This window comes from Pyrgilauda ruficollis, unplaced genomic scaffold (assembly GCF_017590135.1).
Source record: "Pyrgilauda ruficollis isolate IOZ18807 unplaced genomic scaffold, ASM1759013v1 scaffold22, whole genome shotgun sequence".
Classification (NCBI taxonomy): domain Eukaryota; kingdom Metazoa; phylum Chordata; class Aves; order Passeriformes; family Passeridae; genus Pyrgilauda; species Pyrgilauda ruficollis.
In genome coordinates, this window is record NW_024521428.1 from 1,705,326 (window position 1) to 1,724,620 (window position 19,295).

Here is a 19,295-nt window from a genome sequence, read left to right on the forward strand (position 1 = left end):
GGTTGGATAGGTGAGAAATACCACAAGGACATTTTTCAATGGCAAACAAAGAGTAATAAAGTGCTCTAGGGAGATAAGGTTGAATGGGGAGGTGAGGGGAATGAGGGGAAGGTGAGAAATGGCAGATGTTTTGAGGAAACATCTGTTAATGCTTGAGGGGAAAGAAGTGGTGGCAAGGAGGCAACATTTCAAAGGATTACCTTGTCATTTTCATGGCTTGAGTGGAGAGGGGAGGTTGGAAGACCACACTGCTGATACTGCAGATGTCTGGGGCAGAAAGGAAGCACAGGAGACATGTGGTGTGCTAGCCATAACATGTAAGAGGAAAAGAGGTGGTGGAACATGGAATTAAATGCACAGAAAATTATGGTAATACTAAGGTGGTCTAGTATTACATTGGATGATGGTTTTCTGAGGTATGCATACAGACAGCATTAGAAAAAGGTCAGCAAATTCATAGTCAGGATATTTGCAAAAACAGAATGCAGATTTTGCATGATAAAGACGCTAATCTCACTGTCCTTCAGTCATACTGAATGTAAATTTATCTTTTTAAAGCATAAAAAAAAAGACACTGTGGGTTTTTTTCCCCAAAAATATTTGAAAATCAGAAAGCTATTTGTGCATTTTGATCAGTGTGTAAAAATGTTGCTAGACTTGGCTGAGAAGGCCTATAGAGCCTATACAGAGACATGTCATGTCTTTGCTCAGAGGGCTTTGGTTTTGATTTCTGTGCTCCAACAACTTAATAGCTGAACATGTCTGTCAAGTCTTTCAAATTAATGCATGTCCATAGAGCTGATAATTAATCTTTGAATTGTTTTTGAAAAATCTGAGCAGCCCCAATGATGTCAGAAGTAGCTATTGTTTAATTCAGGTGCCATAAAGAGCTGTTCTCCTGGTAAATGTCATGTTCTCTGTTAAACTTGACCATAAAATTTATGGCAGTTATAATACATGTAACTTTTTCAATCCACCAGTGAAATCACTATGAGCTCTCACAAAAGGCATCACTGAAACAGAGGAACTATTAATTCAATCATCTTCAGAGGTTTTTATGTCACGGAGGAGAAAATGAACGACCCAACATAAAGAGAAAAGAAGCATTTGAGCTTTACTGTAGTCACGTACAGGATCAGGATAAGGGGCAGTGGCAGGTGGCAGGTTGGACATTAGTCTGAGCCCTTGCATCCAGGCTAATCTGGGCTCTACAGTGAAATTCTTCTCATTATGCTAAATAGCCTAAGAGGTACACGGTAGCCCTAGGCTGCACTTCTGTCAGCAAAGCTCTAGCAAAGATTGAGTTACCTGTTGATTATGTGTCCAGGGGAAGAATATATTCTGTAACAACAACAGCTGCTCTTTATAAACACAACTTTTTAATATTGCTGGGCTTGTTTCAAATCACACATGATGGCCTTCAGCAGGCTAACCTGAACTACAGACTTCCATTAGGGTAATATCAAAAAAGGGGATTACTGCTCTGCTCCACAATGTGCAGGCACAATACAAGATTTATCCTTATTTCCAGCTGCATTAGCCTAGTTTTTATTTGCACGCTGTTTTGGGAAGTGCCTTTGAAGGTAGTAGAATATCATAGAATTTAACATCTGAAGTCCTACCTTATATAGCCTAAGAGCAGCTTATTGATTGCAATGTGGTAATGGGTGCAGACAGGATGATTTTGAAGTGCTGAAGCACCTCTATTCATGTACCCCTCACTCAGCATGAAACTTGAGTCAGATGTGGGGAAAGAGCTATCACAGCCAGTCTTGGGAGATTTTGTTGGGAAATGGGCTCCTGACAGAAAGATCCTTTTACTGGCTGTGGAGGTGTGGAAAACTCTACATCCACTGGGGGCTGGGTTTTTTATCATCTCAGTGTACTTTTCAGATCTTGCTCTTGAGCAATGATCTCTCTCATAGTTTCCCCTACAAGTGGGAAACCTGAGCCCTTGGGAGCTTAATTTGATTTTTTTTTCAAAGTGCTTGGCACTTGCACCATCTCTGTCTGTCACTGGGACTTGCATTTACTTGCCAGGTTGGATAACATGGATGTGGGTGTCATGTCCAAGGTCACACCATGAATTAATGTCAGAGATGGGATTATTATTACTTATTATGGGCAGGCTGGTGATTACACCTATGCTTAAATCTACAGCTTCTATTACAAAAGTCTGCTTTTGTGTTTGTGCATGCCAAAATAAAACTGCTTAGTATAAAATTCCTGAGCTGTACAAGCAGCCTCATACTTGGAGTCAGGCAAAGCAGTCTAGGCTCTTGATTTCTTCATTTTGCTAGTGGCAGCTCCTGACTCCTGCTCCTGGGGTCACGGCACTGTACCTCTCTGAGATAAGAGTTACCTCCAGAGAACATTCTTCTCTTCTAAAAGGAGTCCTGAAAGAATTTTTTTTGCACATATACTCACTGGTGGAGTTAGATAGAGTGGGGTAAAGGCATTAGTTCAAACAGGCAGGTAAGTGGGCAAAATTCAGTGTTACCAAGATTGCATGTCTTGTCTGCTTCGAACTCAGATAATCACTTGGATCCTTTTGGCACTACCAACCACAAAATGTTTTATTGTTGTTAAGTGAAGCCTGCTTAGCTTTGTAAGGACTTATTTTGGTAGATTATGAGGGTAGATTTAGTTTTGGACTGAAAAAGCCTTAGCATGATCCAAAACCAGCAGCTAAAGCACACTGAACAAGTATTTCAGCCAAAATGGGAAAGGGCAGAGATGGGGCCATGAAACAGCTGCTAAGAGCAGTGGCCTTTTGTGAGCTGTGATATTTGCTTGGCATATAAGTGGAGGAGTGAAGAAGAAATTATTTCTGCTTTTCCAACTTTGTTTGTACTCTGAAAATACATCCAGCACTCCCTCTGGCTTAACAGTCACCACTCAGTTTCTCTTCACTCAGGGCACTTAATTTGTCAGTGCAGTGTCATCGATTCTGCAAAGTGAACATGGGGCCATTAAATAGGCACAGAAAGGCAGCCTGAGGACTGAATACATCTCCCTCAGTGTGAATGTGACAGAGGATAGAGAGAGGGAGAAATGGAAAATCTTCCTAGGTTTTCCATGCAAAGTTTGGTTTTAGAGGTTTTGGAGAGAATTGGGTGTCTGAATTTTCAAACTCAGGCTCATCTGTATCATTTACCCAAATGCAGCATTGTTTGCTAGGGGAAGAACTCCTGCCTGTGCTCTGAACTCTGACAGCCACCCAGTCCAAGGGGTACAAGCTGTGGAGACTGGGCATGAGACAGAACACACACCTCAAGCACTTGGGATCAGAAACTGCAGGAAATTCACAGAAAGAAAAAAAAAAAGAAATGCATCAAGGTCATTAAATACAATTTGCTTCTGTCTCAGAGAGTTCCCAATCCAAAACCTGTGGGAATTCAGAAAACTGTTCCGGAATGTATATATATATTCACAAGCACAAACTACTGGCTAGAGGCAAGAAAATAGGCTAGGTTAACTTACATCTCACCCAAAAGAGTGAGTCAGCAGCAAGAGATAAGCACCTCCAGCCCTCATAGAGAGCACACAGATAACTGGCTTACACTAGATGCCAGCTTTTGATGGCAAAAACTGTGAGAAGTGAACTGCTGATGAGAGCATCCACGGAAAACACACGTCACAGGGCTCTGAGTGCTTCACTCTCTCTCAAGCCTGAGCATATCTTTGCAGCAATGACATCTTCTTGGAGCTTCAGCTCAAAAAACAGGGCAGAAGGCAAAATCAGGCAGAGATGAGGCCTTTGGAAATTACCCTGCTTTGCTCCTTCATAGGAAAGCATCTACATCTCACCTGTGCTCCATAGTCTGGGCACAACGGCATCAATGAGGACAGCTCCCTACCAGGAGGGAGGTGGGGTTGGGATCCTCCAGGTATTCCCCAGGTGTGGGGAGGGCTGAGTGTTTATTCCCTGAGTGTGGGGAGTTTTATGTGCAGGTGTCTAATTTGGAAGGCACTGGTGTGAAAGGCCTGTGGCTGTGAAGGGCTAGAAGAAGCCAGCAGGCTGATGTCTTGCTAATGCAGCCAAATCCCCTGCTCATAACAGCAAATGCTAATCCCATCTTTCTCACTCTGAGAACCTGAGTGTGGAGGGTTGACAAAATGTTGACTACCAGCACAATCTCCGCAGGTGCCCTCTTCCACTCTGGCTCTGCTGCTAAGTTTCTGGCAGTAAATATCATATGTAAAGAACCCACATCTAAATCCCCCAAATTAGATTAAAGGCTCAACAATATCATAACACAGTTTTAATCACTGTGCTACCCCTACCATGGACACAAATGTCAGAACAGCAAGGACAGATTCCCATGAATATCTGTTAGTAGAGCTCTTCTTTTAGTAAACACATTACCAGTGCAAGCTGGTTAGATTTTGGTTTGTTAAACCTATCCTGAACATTTACGTTCTTCTTGGATGCCCACATTTCTGGCATCTTCTGTGACTTGCAGAGAATGGCAGGGCAAATCCTGATTGCGAGGGATTAGTGGTAAAACCTCTAACCTCACTGGAATGGATAGCTAATGGCACCAGGGAGCTGTGCTTTACAGCTTGCAGCATTTCCTTTCCATTTCTAAAGCACATTTGGACTCTATGATCTTAAAGACCTTTTCCAACCTAAACAATTCTGTGATTATAAAGCAGCTCTTATTGTACATACACATCCCATTGCCTTGGAGCACGGAACTGGTTGAAATTCTTGCTTTGCTTCCTGCTGTGCCTAACTCATGGAAGCAGCAGGGCTGGTTCTGGGGCTGCAGCCCCTGGAAACAGCAAAGGGGTCTGTGCCAAGCAATGCCATCACTGCTGTGGGAGTGAGCCTCAGCCCCCATCCCTTTTCCTAAAGGCTATGTCTCTGCTTCTGACAAGATCCACAGGAATACCTCTCCTGTTAGCCTGCTACCCTTCTGTGCCTTGGAAATGCTGGTCCCCTACATGTGGGGGCATTCCCCTGCCTGTCTCAAGGAAGTGGCGCAGCTGTTACCTGCTGCCAGGAGCACAGGATCAAGGCCTGTCACACTGCTGATGATTTAGCTTTCTGGTAACATCCTTTTCCTTTTTTCCTCACCAGTCCTTTCCCTAGTGAGGGTCCTCGAGAGTAAAGCAACACCCAAAATGAAACTGGGACAGTTTAACTAGCAGGACTAGTGTGGGGTAACCAGCTTTAGAGAACATTTGCTCTTATCAGAGAGAAAAGCAGTAAAGTTTGCATTAGCAGATCTGTAATCCACCTTCTCAAATTTCTAGATTCGGTGTTCTGGAAGGCAACATTTACCCCAAGCTGGTCCCTGGTTGCTGGATGCGTACACCAGATCAAAAAATGTTCTGCAGTCAGACTGACACCTGGGATTAGAGATGTCATTAGTGCCCAGAACATCCTGGACTGGGGCAGGTGAAAACCATAATTTATCAGGGTTGTTTCTACAACATCAGCCACACCTTCGAATCATGCAAACAAAAAAATTCTAACATGAAAAGGTTGAGACTTTCCAGAGCTGTCAAAACATACGTCTTAACTACCCCCTTTTTGCTGATTAAACAGCTTTTCATAACTGTTTATTGTTCTGGGAAATGTGAAAGGGCTGTTTACATGGTAGCTAAAGAAATGAGGCAAAAGGCTACTAGATCTAGGATGAGCAATACTTTCCCCAGGAATTCTGTGGTATACTTCTCTTATCTCCCTTACCCAAGTCTCTAGGCCATGCTCCTCACCCATGGTGCTTGGAAGCTAGGCATTTCTGCAGGCATAAAAGGAGATGTGTGAAAGTCATTTTCTGCCAGAGGCTTGAATCAGGCTGTCAAATCATGTTGCTTGGCAGAGGCTGAGGACATGCTGTTGCGAGCTTTTTGATGGTAGGATGAATGCCTCAGATGCCAACTACTCATTGGTTTGGAGTTAGAACCATAAAACTTGACTGGGCTCCATGTCAAGCCATAAATCAGTTTGTCATGCCAAAAAGCCTGGCACACAGTTTGTGTTAGTGTCCAGCTTCTGCAGCTTGACCTACACTTGTTATCCAAACTGCTCAGAGACGAGCTGGGAGGTGATGCTCTCTCCTAAAGACTATTTCTCAATCAGAGCTCTGAAGAAAATAAAGAAGAAGGAGATGAAGGGAATGAGGTGTTCTTCAGGACTGTGGAAGTAATAAATAAATCAGCAAAGGAGTTGAATCCCTCATCAAGTACTGCTGCTTCAGCCATGGGGAGGAGCAATCCACAACTTCAGTTCGACAGCACAGCACTTCTTCAGATGAGTATGTTGCTGTAGAGAGTAATTTGCCTGCACACAGAGGCTGCCTGATGCCTTACCTCTGTAAGGTTTTCCTTTTCTTCCCCTTAAAATAGCTCAACTTTGTACCAAGGACCATGTCTCTGCTACAACTTTCTCTGCAGAAATGCATTGAAATGCAGAGATAGATCCAATGTTGGCATGGAGGTAGGCAAGTTGTAACCCCACCTCTACACTGAACCTTGCTTGGACAGGTTTTCCTCCCCAGCCAGCAAGATTGTCTCCATGGGAGCTACTAGAAGAGCTTTTTTTCCACCTCAAACATCTTGCGCTTTTTTTTAATTATTATTTATTTATTTTTATTTTTAACATACCAGTGTCCCCTTCACCCAACACCACATTTACCTTGCAGCGGGAAGGGTACAACAAACCCTAAGCAGAAAGTTCACCCCTGAGCTACAGTCCTGTTGCCAACACAGACTTACTTTGTGATCTCAGGCTAATCTCTGAAGCTGCTGTCTTTTGCAGTGAGGTGGGACTACAGCTTCCTGCATGAGGTGGTGCAGGGCAAAAACAAGGCAGGACACAAGACACAAACTACCCTGCAAGAGGGCTGCGCACCTGGCAGGGACAGATGGACAGATGGAGTGTTGGAGTTTGTGACATCCACAGAGCAGTCAGTACCTCTTAAGGTGTTTCTGTCAATCCCAAAGGCCTGACAAATAATCTGATTGATAAATTAGAGTTGCTCATATCTCAGACAAAATACTGAGCCCTGAAATATCACCATCTCCTCGGGGTGCCTTGCAGCACCTCCTGAAGGCACTCCCAAAGGCAGCAAAGTGATGGGCTGGCACTGCTCAAGAGCACGACTGCCCTTTCCATCGGGGCCCTCATGCAGCTCTAGCTGTGATGCCTTAAAAGGCTGGTGAGCACAGAGATGCTGCAGTCCTTATCTCCTGCCCATGGCTGCTGCTTTGGAGATATTATATTTATAGCTTACCCACAGCACAGATGCCCAACTGTCTAATTACGAAACATGTAGTTTGGGCAATCCAATAAAGAGGCAAGGCTGTCTGTCCTCTCTCATTCACAGACTCATGAGCAGAGGCAGCACTGAGCTGCAGCAAGGTAAGATAGTGCCTTGTTTTGGTTTTCACTGTCTTTTGAGCCCTGTTCTCCTTTCCACTTGCAATTTGCCATCTCTTCCCTGGGCTCTGCGTAGACATCTTGAGGGGAGTGCTGCTTTCTCAGGGGAAGAGTGGGCTTTAAGGTGTTTGTTCCTCTCTTGCTGCCAGGACACATACAGAGTCTCTTTGTATTCCCAGTCTGCTGTTGGGAACCAGGTGCTAACTAACAGCTGCTCTTTAGTTTCTTCACTAATAATACACTGTCATGTTTTCATGTTCTCAAGGAACACAACCATATCTAACTATAGTACAGACACTTCCCTGGTTTGATTGGCAAATTGAATTACTTCAGGCAGAAAGCTTTTCATTAGTTTTTGGAGGCTTTTTCCCCTCTATCAGCATCTTCTTCTTTATGTTGAATGTTTGGAAAATGAATAGATAGTGGGGAAAAAAAGTGGACAGGCAGAAAGAACATTTTACTTTTTTTCTTCATTCAGACCATTTTCTAGAGGCCATGAAAGAAAAAAAGGAAAATTGCAGGTGATGCTTGCTGATTTCACATTTTAAACAATTACTTGCTATGGATTACAGCAGCTGAGGGAAAAGGAAAAAGCACTGAATCATAACTGCGTGTCAAAGCAGGAATTCATCAAAACTAGCCTGTAAAATTGCAGTAGCAATAACTGCCAAATGCCAATTATCAGGATATTGATATATTAAATTACTTATAACCTCATCTCATGAGAGCATTAATTTTCAAATGAAGCCAATAAAAGAACTCCTCTTAGGAAAAATAAGATTATTTGTGCATGTGCATACATTTTGTTTGGATGCATTTACAGATACATTTTTATTATAAATATTCTTATAACCAAAAGCTTTTAAATTCAAGGATCACAAAATATGACACAAAGGTAAGAAATATTAATTTACTTATAGCCTAAAAGCTAAAGCTATCACACATCGCACTAGAGTTTGTTTACTATTCCATTATTCAAGAACTTAAATGAAAGAAAGGTTTTTTCAGATGATGAAAAAATGGAATCTCAGGATCCTTGGTACCCTGAGGAGCAGGACCCCTTAGACCTGACCCGAAGCCAGTGCTCATAGGAAGGGACAGGCCACTTCAAAGAGCTTGGGATTGAGGTCAGATGCTGGGTGAGGATTTCAAAGGCAGGAGTCAGATGCTTACTTGGTCTAAAGCTGCTGGAGATGCACTGACTGAGGATGTGTTCACATTGGTGCAATTGGTGCAGCACTTTGGTCTGGTCCCAGGGCTGTCCTGGGGGGAATGCAGCCCTGGGGCTGTGCCCAGGCCATTACACACTCATGGCCTCTGAAATCAAATGAACACATCCAAAACACGTCCTAGGGATAGGATTTGCTCTTAGGCCATGCCCAGGAGGAAGAGCCCTACATGTCTGGTCAGCAGACCAGCATGGGTGAGTGAATCTCAGTGCCTGGGAGCATCCTGGAGTCCTGTTTGATTTATCAGTAAAGACATGGCCTCTGAGGTTGCCTCCATGTATCCAACATCACCTGTGACAGGTACTCACTGCCGTGGTTGATGTCCTCAGGTAATATGTCAGGTCTGGCTTAGCTCTCCAGGGTTGTGCTGGTGTGGGCTGTGACAGTGTAGATAGTGCTTAGACAACACGCTTAGGGACAAGTTTGCTCCAACTTTCATGTCAAGAACAGCACATGACTTAAGTAGAAGAACAAAGTAATGTAAAATACCACATTATCTGCACCCTCACTTATCTTGGGGCTTACTCTACCCATGTGGGTGCCTCAGAAGGGCTGCAGACACTGCAGCCAGCACCTCACACCTCTCCCTGTTCTCCAGCCATAACCATCTGGCCTCTGCACCGTGGTCTGGTCAGACCTGCACAGAGCTCCCTCCCACCTTCTGCTCCCCAGCACTGGTGAGATGAGTTTCCTGTTACCTGGAGCCCAAAGGCAGCCTGTTCCACCAGAGATTGCAGTGTTTTAGAGGGACACCAGTGGGACATGGCAGCTGCCTTCACTTGCCTGGTTATTACAAGAGCTTGCTATTAAGCTAAACAGATGAGCTTCCACAGTAAATTGTGCAGTAAAGAAATTGTGTACAAAACTAACATTTTTTAATATAGTAGTCTCACTTCTTGCCTACTAGAAATTTTCTCATGTCCTCAAATTTTTTGCCTATCTTCCAAGCCTCAGGCTAAAACAATAAAAACGAGAAAATCATCCCGGTTGGGCACTTAGTGTTAAAATATTGCAGCCACTGGTGTATTGACAGTGTTCCCTTTTAAAAGCAAGAAGCAGAAGCAGCATTCAAATCATGTACAGCAAAGCATTAGCTTTTTTAAAAAACTCTGTTGGCCAAAAGTCTTTAGCTGGAACAAAATGCAGGAAAACATACATACTAATGCTGTGATTTTTCATGGGATTTGAATTTAAAAGTGAAACTAAATAAAAAGACCCAAAGCCTGTTTCCAAAGCGAAGCCATTCTAAAGGTAATCTCCAACAATAATACTTTGTTCTTACCTGGCATTTAAAAATATGATTAATGGGTGAATAACTTTACTTTTCCCCTTGCAAACAAGAAGCCATCAGAACAAGGCAGACTTTTGACTGCAGCTGGCAAGAGGCTGTGAGGGGGCAGCCTCATTCAAACACTTCTTTAATACAGAAAATGTAAAAGGCTATTTTACAAGGAAGAAAACCAGAGAAGGAAGTGGATGTGAATACTGACTTGGGGGTGAAATCCTGGCCCCACAGATATCAATGGGAGTTCTCTCAGATGTATCCACAGATTATTTTAACAAAACCCAGATCTCTTTCTTTTCCTCCTAATTTTAATAGTACCAAACTTGTGTAGATTTGTACCACAAAATTGCATTTGCATATTTTTCCTTCTTTGTGTGTTGTCTAATCAAACCACAGACACTCTGACACAGTTGTTTTTCAGTGAGATGAATTATTACTGACGGCAATATTTTATCTTTTTCTTTATATCACAGTGAGTACAGTTTCATGCTAATAAATCTCAGGCTGTTTCAACAATGTTCATCATCTAACACTGAACAGCTTTGAGAAGCATAGGTCATATTGCACAGAGTCCTAGTTTTTCTGAAAGCAGCTGGAGCAATTTTGCCTGGTTTTGCTCAACTCCCTCTGACAAACATAGAAGAAGGACTACCACAGATATTTCAAAGGGATCTATCAACTTCAGAAAGTTCAAAAAATTTCTGCTGCAGGTTAATTTACTGGCTACTGTTAAAACATGCTTACCAAGAATTAGTGAAACTGAAAGAGCTAGAAGAAAAAATATTTTCCCTCAATTTCACTTCATATTTTCAGTAATATTTTTATACAGGTTCTCTTTTATAATATTCTTTCTTTTTCCTGCAGTGTCTGTGGAACTCCCATATCACAAAAAATTAGTTAAACTCTCCTTTAAAAAGGAAAATAAGTGCTTTGTCATGAGAATAAAATGGGCACACAAGTGGGGACAGAAGCTCTCTCACACACTCCATAAACAAAGCTAGTGGGCTTTCAGATCAGCATATTCCCTGTCAAGCTGAACAGATTTTCACCAAGGTCTTCCTAGAAATTTGCATTCTTTCTGTAGGAGGGAAGCATTGACAGCATTGACTAGTGCTCCTTTTTGGTAGTCTGTGGCTAGGGAAGCAAAGCCCAACACGCCTGGAGATTATCATATGAAAACAGAAATACCTGCAAGCCATAGATGCCATCACACAGAAGCCCATTATTCTGTTATTTATCCCATTTTTAAATGCTTGGTATCCTAATTCCCTATGCATGGTTTCCATTGCAACACATCTCCCTGCCTCCAGCGCTGGGTGTAGAAGGCAGCAGGACAACTCAGGGGCTTAGAACACTAATTATCATACAGAGAGAGATACAGCATGGCACTTTTGGTACAGAACAACAACAGAGAGGAAGTCCTCAGAGCAAACTCTGTTGTACTTTTCAGCTCCACACAAAAACCCCAGTGAGGAATTTGTGTGAGCACAGGTTAAACACATTATGTGTTACGTGCTCGCATAGCCTGCATTTCACTGGCGAGTGTTTCTTCTCTCAACATCCTTTTAGGGGAGAGAAATAGCACTTTTTCCTAATTCAGAAAAAATAATTGAGGGTCTTCTAAGGACTGGAGCTGAGGTCAGCCATGCTTCCTTTCTGCCTTTTTGCCCTGTGTTTATTAGTGCAAATACAGGGTGGATCTGCAGCTTACTGAAGGAAAGAGCAAACAGTGCTGGGTCCAGGGCAGGCTCACAGAGAAAGCTGGCAGGAGACACAGTGTGGCATGGCTGTGGAAGTGCTGCAGGCACTCAGGCAGAGCAGTCTGCCTTCCTCACAGGTCTTCCTCTGCTCTCTCCTACAAGTGAAGCTCCCACTGCCTGCCAGTGCTGTGTTTGCTGCCAGACAAGCCAGCCCCTTCCCCATATTTTTTGCTGGATATCCAAGTGTTAGAAACTCTTCCTTGCAAATGAGGAGTCTGCGTTGCTGGAAATCCTTCTGGATATAAGGAAGAGTCAGCATCATTGTGGACAGGCTCTTCAGGGACACACAGATGGGCAGTGCTCAGTCATGCCAGGCATTTACATTCTAGCAAACCAGCCCAGACTCACTGGACTTTATGGTTAGACATTAGGGACAAACAAAAGGACTAGCACTGCTTCATAATGTGAGTTCTGACTCCTCTCTAATGATTCATAAAATTACTTATCTTCCAGCAAGAGACACTTCATCTCCAAGATAAGCCATTGGTACAAGTTTTTCTTTCGTTTTCCTCACAACATTTGAATTTCATTCACATTAAGACAGCAACTCCACTAGACAGCCATGGGAATATAAACTTGGCAGAAACAAACACAATCCATATTGCTATCAGGCTGACAATGGTTGGTATATTTTTTCAGCTCTGTGTGAAGTGGTAGACATGAAATTCACATCAGGAACGAAATGATTACTTTAATCCTATTATTTAAAGGGCCTGAGCACTTACAGGGTTCAAAGTAAGCACAGGCCTAAGAAGATCAACAGCAAGGACTCTACTTCAAAGTGCACAATCTAAGCTCATGTACTCAATCATAATATATGTCTGAGCCTACATCTCAGACCCTCTCAGTTTATCTGTAGTATATACAAACAGTAGTTGAGAAGAAAAATAATTGTTGCCATACAGAAGGATCTTTCTACAAATCAGGACATCCCCAGTCATGGTCAGAATGGGTGACTGTTTCTACTTACATCAAAATATTATGAGTCTGAAGTAATTTGGGAAGTGATTTGCAACTGTATGCTTCTTTTGAATATTAGGCAAGTTGAAGGGTTTGGGAATGATAGGGCCAACATATAACCAGTCCTTGAGCAAAAGATGGCTGTAAAAGAAGAGGCAAAATGATCTCTTTTTTTTGCTCCTGTGCTCATTGTGAGGAACTTGGAGAGCTTCCTGCAGTCGAATGCTTCCTTGTGGGTATTATCAGAGGATCTATTTCAAACTGAAGTGTCTGTAGAAGAGGTATGGAGCAAATAAACAAAATGAATAGGGAGAAAATTTTAGAACCAGATGGTGTTCATCCAACAGATTTAAAGGGACTGAAGGATGAATTAGCTGAAGTAATAATAACAGTCCATGGCCTCTTATTTAAAACAGACTTAGAACTGAGCACCTGAATGTATCCAATACAGCATCAGCCTTTTCAAATGCTTCCAAGAGAAAATGGGAGAAATAGAGCCTGGTAAAACTGACAAATTTAGTAGAAATCACTACTAGGGTAGAGAAGATGGGTAAATATGATACACTGGGAGAAATTCAATATACCTTGGTAAGGAGAAATCATGTTCTACAAATCCATCAGGTTCCTGTAAGTTGATAAACAGCATGGAGATACAGGAGAATCTTTGGTTGACAGCATCTGCCTATTTGTCCTTTTCCATGTATTCAATAAGGGCTTTCACCACAAAACCCTAAAAACACCTAAGCAGTAATAGGATAAGAAGGAAGATATTTGCATGTATGGCATAAAATCAATTGAAAGATAGGTTTTGCAGTAAAGAGATTAATAGGACATTATTAGTGGGAATTCTAAGACTGAGAAACCAGATGACAGAAAAGTCTTAGGCAAAAACATGAGTGGGCACTAGAACAGCAACTTATACTCAATGTAGATGAGCATAAAACAGTGAACATGGGGGAAATGGAACTTTAGCTATAAAGTAATGGTTCTGAGATGTTTAGCTGGGTGTGAAATTTAGAGGTTATATAAGTTTACAAAAAAAAAACCCCAAAACAACAAAACCTATGCAGCCAAAATGCAAATTGAATGTTAAAGTTTTGGCCAAGACACCTGAAAAACTAAATTGTCATATTGAAAAAGTTTGAGGAGGAATGATAAAACATGAGAAGTACCTTTCATACAGACTGAACAGGCAGACTGGGACTCCCTGACCTAGGAGAGATGGCTGAGGGCAGACATGATAAAGATTGACAAAGACATGAACAACGTGTTCATATGAATAAAGATAAAGTTTCTCATTATATCTCCAAAGGTAAGACTTAGGAGACCTCTGATGAAACTAGTAGGTAATATGTTCAAAATTAACACAAAGAAGATGGTTCTTCAGCAACACAGAGTAGAGCTACCTACTCATCAACTTTGATCTTAGCCTCCTGGAAACTGTGAATTTCCTTTCAGGCAATCAGGAGGGAACTGCAAGTTCATGAAAGTGATATTCAGTATGAATACTGCCTCCAGGTTAAGAAATCCCCAAGCCGAAAGTTGCTGGAGGCTGGCAGAGTATTATGAAGAGATATCATTACATTCTCTTCTCACTTTTTTCCCCAAGATATTTCCCAAGAGCAGCATAACAAATTGGAGGAACCCTGCTTTCAGTGATTCTCATATTGCTATGGTGTGATCTGAGTAACTGCAAATGACATGTTCTGCCTGACACTATTCTTCCTTTACAGGCGTGAATGTTAGACTGAAAACTTCAGTCTAAATCTTCCTTCCTTCCTTCCTTCCTTCCTTCCTTCCTTCCTTCCTTCCTTCCTTCCTTCCTTCCTTCCTTCCTTCCTTCCTTCCTTCCTTCCTTCCTTCCTTCCTTCCCTCTCCTTCCTTCCTTCCTTCCTTCCCTCCCTCCCTCCCTCTTTGGAGGTTGTGGAATCCTAATGTTAATCTTAAAAATTCAAATTAGACAGTGATCTGCCAGGAATGACTTGGACGTTGTCACTTCTGCCTTGGAAATTAGCTAGGTAAGTTCATAAGGTGTCTGCCAGCTGCTTAGTTCTTCAAACCTGGATTTGCTCAGAAGTTCCTGAGGCCTCTGGCTGTCTGATAAAGTGAAATGGTAGTCTTAAATGTTGCTGTTGGATATTTCCAGAGGGTGATAACAGTGCAGGGTGATCAGGAGTGCAGGTAGATAAAGTGCTAAGGGGAGCAGAAGCAAATTATACATACAGAAGTAAGGTTATGGAGAAGAAGCCATGAGCAATGAGGCAGTGAGGGGAGAAAGACTGTGGAAAGGGGATTTTGCCTAAAAATGCTGAAGTGTGCTGCTGGGAACAACACAGGTAATGGGAGCTATTTTTTACAGAATAGCAAGTCTCTGGTGCTCTCAGAAACAGAGAGTCATTAATTTCTTGGAACAATCGCAGTGTGTTTGTTTCATGCATCTAGAATAGGGAAAGATAAATCATGATTATACTAAAATTAATAAATCCTTAATTAAGGGGTAGTATTTGCCAGCTCAGAAGACCAGCAATTACTGCAACCTCTGTAGCAATTTGACATCCCAGATTGCATCTGCAGGGGTAGGGAACCCAAAAGGCTCTTCCCATCAGTCATATTCAGGCCCCACATGGCAGTCAAGTTGAATCCAGAGGACAGGAAAGAAGCAAGAGCTCTTCTGCATAGGTCCTTGCACTATTATCATTTAGAGTCATATGGAGACTCCTTACCTGTTATTGAGGTTATCTCTCTATCCCAAAGCACTTCTGAAGACATGCCACGAAGATCTCTACCCTTGGTTACAGATGAACAAACCATGGAGCTGTTAGTGAACACTTAGAAGCCAAAGTGTGAAAATGGCAAAGTCCAAAATGTTTCACAATAGTTTCCTTAAAAGTAAAGGCACCATCCTTTCCTTAGTGAGGGGAAAGAATGAGAAAGAATGCTAGGGAAAGTAGGGAAAAGATTGTATTCCATAAGAATTGTTGTCTTCCACTCTCTTTGTTGCAAATCTTCAATATTTCTTCAGGCAGTTCACGGCCTGGTGAGGGCAGTTCAGGGTGGCTGCCCCACATGGTACATGGCATAAGTACAGGCAGCTACTGCTTTGGGGAGTTGTTTGATGGGCTGCCCTTATCCTGCAATGGCCTGTATGGCTTTTTTTTTTTTAATCCATGAGGTCCGGGGATAGATTTTCTGACAATGTGGCTTGTCCAGTGAATGACCTGTTGGTCCTGTAACATGGTGCCTCAGCTTTCCAAGCTTTTGGAAACCAATCTGTCAACAAGAAGGATTTTCCTTAGCAGATACCATTCCTTTTATCCCTGGGTTGATCCTTGAAGCTTCCTCTGGTGTTCTGTCTGCTTCTACAAGCACCACTGCACTTCTCTGTGATCAAATTGTGTTCCTCTGCACGTCAGTGATAAAACCTGTTTGTCTACTCAGCTAGGAGAGAGGAAAGCAACAGAAAAAAGGACACAGCTTGTCTTTCTGCTTGGGTCATCCGTTGCAAGCCCTCTCCTACATCTCAATTATCCACAGAGGGAAGGGTATGGGAGTAATTACACAGAAAGTGACAGACCACGGGTGTCTCACTGCCATATTCACTTTGGGACACCTCTTTTAGGACGTAGATTTTTCTGTATGAAACAGGGGCTAACTGGATCAAAAGTCTTGACTAACTAAAAAAAAAGTAATGAAGTCTGTGTCCAGACTGACCATAATGGTCTAAAATGCTTTTGCCTCTATCCCAGACTGTGCTATCACAGAGATACACTTGTATTTGAGTCTCAGTCATCTGTCTTATCATATACCATCATATTATCCTTCTAAAGATAACTTTTCCTATGAAAATAGAAGTTCTTTGATGCTACTGAACCATGGCACCTTTCTCTAAATTACTGAAGAAAACTGTTTAACACTGCATGTGAAAACTATTCAAACATATTAAGAAATTAAACATGAAAGTGTTTTTTTTTTTTTTTTTTTATTAGATTGAAGTTTCTAAACCACTAATGTTTCCACATTGATTTAGGCTAAACATCAATAATAGAAGTTTTGCATCATCCCAAAGCAGACAGGCTTTCTCTTTGTGCCTTGGTTGTGGTGGTTTTAATGGGTTGTCCAAAGATGTCTGTTATTCCCTCATCAGAATCTGTGAAACTCTGATACTTCTTACCTGATGGGTCTTTCTACTTGAGGTTCAAGTTTCCTAGGGAAAGAAAGGAAGATCAGAATATTGCACAAAATCTTGTGACTTGGAAACTGAATTGGGAAAGAAAATACATGCCAAAAAAATCTTTTTATCCTTTGCAAATTCCTCACAATCTTAGGGAAAGTACATATCTGTGAGCATTTTATGAGAATGAAATTTCAGGAAGATTTAATATTGCCTAGCTGTTATTTTAGGTTTAATGAACTAAAATGCAACCTCTGCACTAGTCTACACTCCTTCCTAATTCATAGTGCCAAAAATAGCAGCTCTCCTAAATGCACCCTCTCATACTCAATTGAAGCTTGTGCTACACAGATTCAAGCATCAAAAAGGGGATTCGTTAAATCCTGATAAAGCAACTTAACAGTTTCCAGCATAAATTGGTGGAGTAAGGAATCAGTGGCTTAGCCCTTTTCAAACCTAAAAGAGTATATTTTCCCCTCCCCTGCTCTCTCAGAGATATTATATTCCTCATGTCTCAAACTGGGGGAAATAAAAATACTCCACTTCCAGCTTCCTCTTTCCACTACTTTTCTTTGTTCATTCTTTTCAGCCAGAAAAGGAGATAAGTGCTGAAATTATAGTTATTCCAGCATCAGCCCAGTAGCTGAAGTGAGACTTATGAAGGCTTAGTAAAGTCATTGAGAAATCCTGCTATGAGAATGGTACTATTTCCACCTTTTTTACCCATATGGAGGTACAGCACTCTACACATAGAATTAACCTGTTAAACACACAGACCACTGAAGAACAAGCAATATATGCTATGTAAATGCTATACACATGAGGAAAATATAAACCATAGGGTATAGTACTTGCATTTCCATTCTTGGTTTAGGCCCCCTGATGGAAGCACTGCCCCTGTTTTCATTGCATTGACTCCTCTGAAGCCTTGAAGATGCCTGATCTCTGCTGGGCTCTTCAGAGAACCACTGAAGTAAAAATAAAGTATAAAATATACCTATTGAAAAAGAAGTGGGTTACATAAGAGTTAGTGAAAGGGCCTCTGCCCTTTCCTCCCCATCTCTCTGAAAATTAATGAAATTTGTGGCTCTCCCACCCAGCCACACCTGTTGGATTTGATTCTGGTGGGAAAGAGGCTGGGGAAGGTTGCCAGTCATTGATGAATATCCCTTTCACAGCTCCACACAGTCTTGATGTGGCTGCTGAGTGTCCAGTCCCATAGTGAACCCACAAATCAATGGGTTTTAAATCAGCAGAGGCTCTTCTGCCTTCAGAAGAGTCAGAGGTGTTATATTAAAATATTTTAAAATTCCCTTATCTTCCTTAAGTCAACCCAGACCTGCAATAGATAAACTAAATCATTTCAGCTGGAGCCAGTATATATTTAAACTCATAATTGTGAGAAACACTTGTCTTGTATGACCACAGGGATCATCAAAAAAATTTGTCAGACTTGCTGCAGTAGCTGTCAATGGACAGATGGGGAAATAAAAATATCATGGAAATTGAAAAAAATCAACACATTCAGAATGTTTCATTTGTTTAGAAATGCTTGGAAACAAATAGCCCAATTCTAATTACCTTGAAGGCCTTTTTCCTTTTTATGTACACTACTAAATCAGAGCTGAGGTAAGAACAGTAACTAAGATGGAAATAAATTATTATTGTTGCCTATTATATTTCTTTTTCTTGAGCCAGGTCTCATAAGCTCTCAAAAGAAATATAATACACCCAAGGATAGCTCAGCTATTATTTTGGGGGCATAAAATAAGCAGGATGACGTCTGCTGCAGTGTTAGAAACAAAAAGGTTTAATAAAAGGCAAAATAACAAACAGAAAAACCCGAGGTGCAGAGGTCTGCTCTTGGTAAAAACACCTCACAAAAACTGCTCTTTTGTTCTCTTCTTTTTCTACCTAATGGTTCAGACGGGACTTTTTGGCTTCTATCCAATTAGCTGTCCTCAAGTTTTTGGCAAAGTTCCTGAGGTCCTATGAGGTGGCTTTTCACCTCATCGTTGAGATAAATTTCTGGGCTTCTTTCCTTTTTTGGGGGGACAGAGGATAGTTTTGCCACTCTGTTGTTAGGGGGCCTCACTCCTACAGTTGCCATTGTGCAGTAGTTTAACCTAAAAGAGAGAAACTATTACTCCTATTATATTTATGGTCTAGCTAATCCTTTGTAAATTTCCTAGCAACTTACACATGAGTTTGCCTGTCCTGAGCTTTATATTTACAGACAGTGAAGCTAATGAACACAGAGATTAAATGTCCTGTCCAAGGGCATCCAGGAAGTCACTGATGGGTCTGGAAACCCAACTGGTAGCTCTCCCAAGATATAGATGTAGCTCCAAGGTAGCTCATGGGTTCAATGAAAAATTTTCACTCCCTGGTTTAATTAATTTTGCAGTGCCACTGCAAATTCAAAGGAAGAGTCAGGGACTCCCCACGTGGCTGGGGAGTGCAGCAGCATTGATTTAAATAAGATTTAATTGCCATG

General features: G+C 41.7%; 1 protein-coding gene across 4 annotated transcripts in view; it reads left to right on the plus strand.

Annotated features, from left to right (window-relative positions):
* Positions 1-7,277: 7,277 nt before the first annotated feature.
* Positions 7,278-19,295, plus strand: part of FHL2 (four and a half LIM domains 2) — a 37,134-nt gene continuing 25,116 nt past the window's right edge. The window contains exons 1-2 of one of the 4 annotated variants that reach the window (XM_041468567.1): positions 7,278-7,375; positions 14,588-14,645. In XM_041468567.1, coding sequence (XP_041324501.1) covers positions 7,345-7,375; positions 14,588-14,645 — 89 coding nt within the window. In that variant the 5' untranslated portion in view covers positions 7,278-7,344. Of the gene's footprint in view, positions 7,376-14,587; positions 14,646-19,295 lie in introns of those variants that run through there. The other 3 variants (XM_041468568.1, XM_041468571.1, XM_041468570.1) reach the window with 3 other exon arrangements.